Raw genomic sequence first — 3,516 nt, 5'->3', positions numbered from 1 at the left:
GCAGCTGCCGCCGGGCCGCGGGCCGCGGGCGGGCGCCCAGAGGCGGGTGAGTGAGGGACGGAGGGAGCGCGGGCGGCGGGCCGGGCCGCCCCTGCGCCCTGAGCGGTCACCAAAGCCCTTGTCCCCCGCAGCTCGTGTCGTGGCGGTCGCTGGCGGCCACCGTGGTGCTGGGCGGGGGGCTGCTGGCCGGCATGAAGGTGGTGAAGCGGCGCAAGGAGGAGGGTGAGTGCGGGGCGAGGGGGGAGCGGCGGGGGTGTAGCGTTTCGTGTCGAGAAGAAGCATTTTTCGTCTTCAGATGATGTGGGTTTTGCATTCGGATGTGTTTTACCTGCTTGGGCACCGTCGCTGTATCACGGCTTTGCACAGGGCCGCCTCGTGCCCGCGTTTACGGAAGTGCCGCAGAAAATTTTCGGAAATTAAAAGCAATTCGAGCTTCAGCGTTTTCAAGTTCCTGGGTCGGAGTAGTTGTGTTTGGCTGCACGCTATGCAGCGCAGAGACGGAGCTGGTGTTGTGGGCTCGTTGGGTTCCTGCCGTGCCACACGTGAGCTTTGCCCTGTCCTGCAGGAGCTGCCGCATATTTCCTTGTCATGGATTTACTGTTGAAAACAGAGATATTGCAGCTTTTAGGGTATGTTCTGTTTTCAATGGGTGCTGGTCTTTGTGTTTCACACCAGCCTAGATATCTGTCTTTATTTTCCCCTTTCTTTCTAAACAAAAATGCAGTCGGATAACAATGAAAGATTCATGTTTCAAAGGAATATTTGATTTTGGCCAAAAGGAATGCTTTCTGGAAGGTGTGTGCACGTTGGGTTTGCATGTGACAAGTGTTGGTGGATCTTGACATGACCCTGAGCCGTGTCTGACTCGCCTGCTCCCAAGGCTTGCCTGGGAAGCGTTGTGCATTGTGGCATGGGTGTGTTTGATTCCCACTTGTGTTTTGTAGAACTGGAGAAGGAACGAAACCGAGGCATTGGGAAGCCACTGCTGGGAGGGCCCTTCTCGCTCGTCAGCCATGAGGGACAGCCCAGGACCAGCAAGGACTACATTGGCCAGTGGGTGCTGATCTACTTTGGCTTCACTCACTGCCCTGACATCTGTCCTGATGAACTGGAGAAAATGATTGCAGTGGTAGACGAAATTGGTATGGGAATTCAGTTGTCCTAGGGGTCCATAAACAGGGTTTTTGGGAGGTTCAGGTTTATTCTGATAAAATACCACAAATGGTAATACTTTTTTCAAAATCCTGCTGGCTATTATTCAGTATTTGAATTAATTGCTAAGTGGTACATAGATCAATCTACCTGTCGCTAGGGTCTGGCATGACGGCACTGATCTTTCCATAGCAGGGGACTTGGGAATAAAAAGATGGTGGCAGGTTACAGGAAATATATTGCATTGTATTTTTGCCAAGAAGTGACTGTGAGGTATATACGTTAGTATTTTTTTCCTTCTGTTTTGTTCATCTCAATGAGATTCTCTCCTGAAGCAGAGTGGCTGTGCTGTGGAATGGAGGGAGGGAAAAGGCTCTGTGTTAGGGGTGCTTTCTTAGCCTGCAGGCCCTGAGCAATTACTGAGCAGGGGTAATAGTAACCCAGCATGGGGGAAATCAGACCAAAATGAAGGCTTTGGCTGGAACATGAAGGAAAGAACCTGGATTGTGTCTTCCCATTTCCTCCTGCTCCGCCATCCTGGCGTGCTTTCCTTGTGTCAGCCGGTGTTCCAACACATGCATCACACCACAGCATCTTCTGCAGCAGAGCCAATCTTTCATCCCTCCTGAGCAGGGCAGGGGCTCTGGCTGGGGGCCTGGAAACTCCCAGCACAGACACAGAGCATCACATCTCATGGCATTTGCTTCCTTCATGAATTACAGAAATAAAGCTGCACAAAATGGTCTTTTTTTAGTCACTTGGGGTGGGCTTGGATTGATGTTACATGGCTATGAGCTTGTTTGAAGAGAAATGAGAGATGATTTCTGGTTTTCTAAAATAAATAATAATTGTTAATGTCACAGATCGAATTCCATCTTTGCCTAATCTGACCCCACTTTTCATCACCATCGATCCTGAGAGGGACAGCCAAGAAGCCATTGCCAGATACGTTAAAGGTATTCCTGCTTTCTTTCTCTGTGTCTCCTAGCATGTAATACAGAGCACTGAAAAGGAGCTTCTTGAAGGGATTCTTTTTACTAAACTGTGTAAATATCTTCTTTCTATCTAGAATTCTCTCCGAAGCTGATCGGGTTGACTGGTACCAAGGCACAGATTGACCAAGTGGCTAAAGCGTACCGTGTGTACTACAGCGAAGGCCCCAAGGATGAGGACAATGATTACATAGTAAGTAAAAGGAGCCTTTGCTTACTGAAGGACTGTGGATAAGAGCAGCATAAACATTTTAAAACCAGCTGTTGGATCTTTAAGTTTAAGATCTGTATGTTAAGCTGTCAGAACCTCGATGCCATCTTAGAAGCTCAGAACCTCACCAAAGTGTGTTCTAAACAATCCCAGAAATGCAGACAGTAGCACAGGAGCTAGCAAGCCTGGCAATAGTCGAACTTTCTGATCTGTAACATTTGACTGGCTCTTCTCCTATGTGCTCCAAAGTGAAAATGGAACTGGGAAATTAAGGCAGTAGGAAGAGAGAGAAAAGAGAATTAAGTGAGTAACAATTCATTGCCTGCCAAACTGACACCAAGGAGTGGCGTCTTCCTGGCAAGAGACTTGGATATCTGCCTGCAGGTACTGTGGGAATCTTCTTTTTGTGTCAAACAACCTGCAAGAGAGAGCGTGTTAATTAATGCAAATTAAGTGGGAATAAAATATGTAGAGTAATAGTGTGAAGGAGGAAAATGAGGTTTAAGTGAGGCTGAACTTGGTAGTCATAATCTTACTCTCTGGAAGTGATTGGACTGACTGCTTGTAGGGCTCTGAGCTGCTGCTGGGGCCTTCCTGCCTTGCCACATTCTGAGCAGGCTGCAAAAGTAAAGCAGGTACAAGTGGTAGGGTGAGTGAGGATACACGTGATCTGATCTCCTTTTTTTTTTCCTTTACGAGAACTGAGGGCATCAGAGGAAATGAAAAACAGTTCAAAAGTAAAATATCTGAATTAAAAACACCAATTAAAATTTTGAGAACCATTATTTCAGTGAAGGAAATGCCATTAAATTTAATGCATCCTTTTAACTTGTGGTCCTGGAAATGTCGCTGTGATGTCTCATTTCAAATGCAGCTGAACTCAGAGCACGGCTGAATTTCAGTCCTGAGCAGTCGTGGCTTCCATCGCCGGAACTTTGTGTCTTTGCTGAGAAAGATGTTGTCATGGTTAGGTGCAGACAGGATTTGCAGCGGCATTTAAATAAATGTGCAGTGGAGTTAAGTTTGATCTAAATCCAATTGGAATTCCGGGATGTGCATGGGTGAGGCTGCTTCGGTGCGCCGGCAGGGGGCGCCCCCGTCCCGTATGTCCCTGTGTCCCCCTGCTGGTCCCATTCCCGATCCCGCATTTCCCTGTATCCC

General features: G+C 48.0%; 1 protein-coding gene across 1 annotated transcript in view; it reads left to right on the top strand.

Moving 5' to 3' along the window:
* Window positions 1-18: 18 nt before the first annotated feature.
* Window positions 19-3,516, top strand: part of LOC121661662 (protein SCO1 homolog, mitochondrial) — a 4,885-nt gene continuing 1,387 nt past the window's right edge. Inside the window, exons 1-5 of the mRNA XM_042022062.1 lie at window positions 19-46; window positions 132-222; window positions 945-1,142; window positions 2,016-2,108; window positions 2,222-2,337. Of these exons, the coding sequence (XP_041877996.1) occupies window positions 192-222; window positions 945-1,142; window positions 2,016-2,108; window positions 2,222-2,337 (438 nt within the window). The 5' untranslated portion in view covers window positions 19-46; window positions 132-191. The remainder of the gene's footprint in view (window positions 47-131; window positions 223-944; window positions 1,143-2,015; window positions 2,109-2,221; window positions 2,338-3,516) is intronic.

The sequence above is a fragment of the Corvus kubaryi genome, unplaced genomic scaffold (assembly GCF_017639235.1).
Source record: "Corvus kubaryi isolate FWS band 111438036 unplaced genomic scaffold, C.kubaryi_AGA036_p1.0 37187, whole genome shotgun sequence".
In the NCBI taxonomy this organism is placed as follows: domain Eukaryota; kingdom Metazoa; phylum Chordata; class Aves; order Passeriformes; family Corvidae; genus Corvus; species Corvus kubaryi.
Note: the sequence above shows the minus strand (reverse complement) of the source record. Positions and strands in the feature narration are given on the sequence as shown.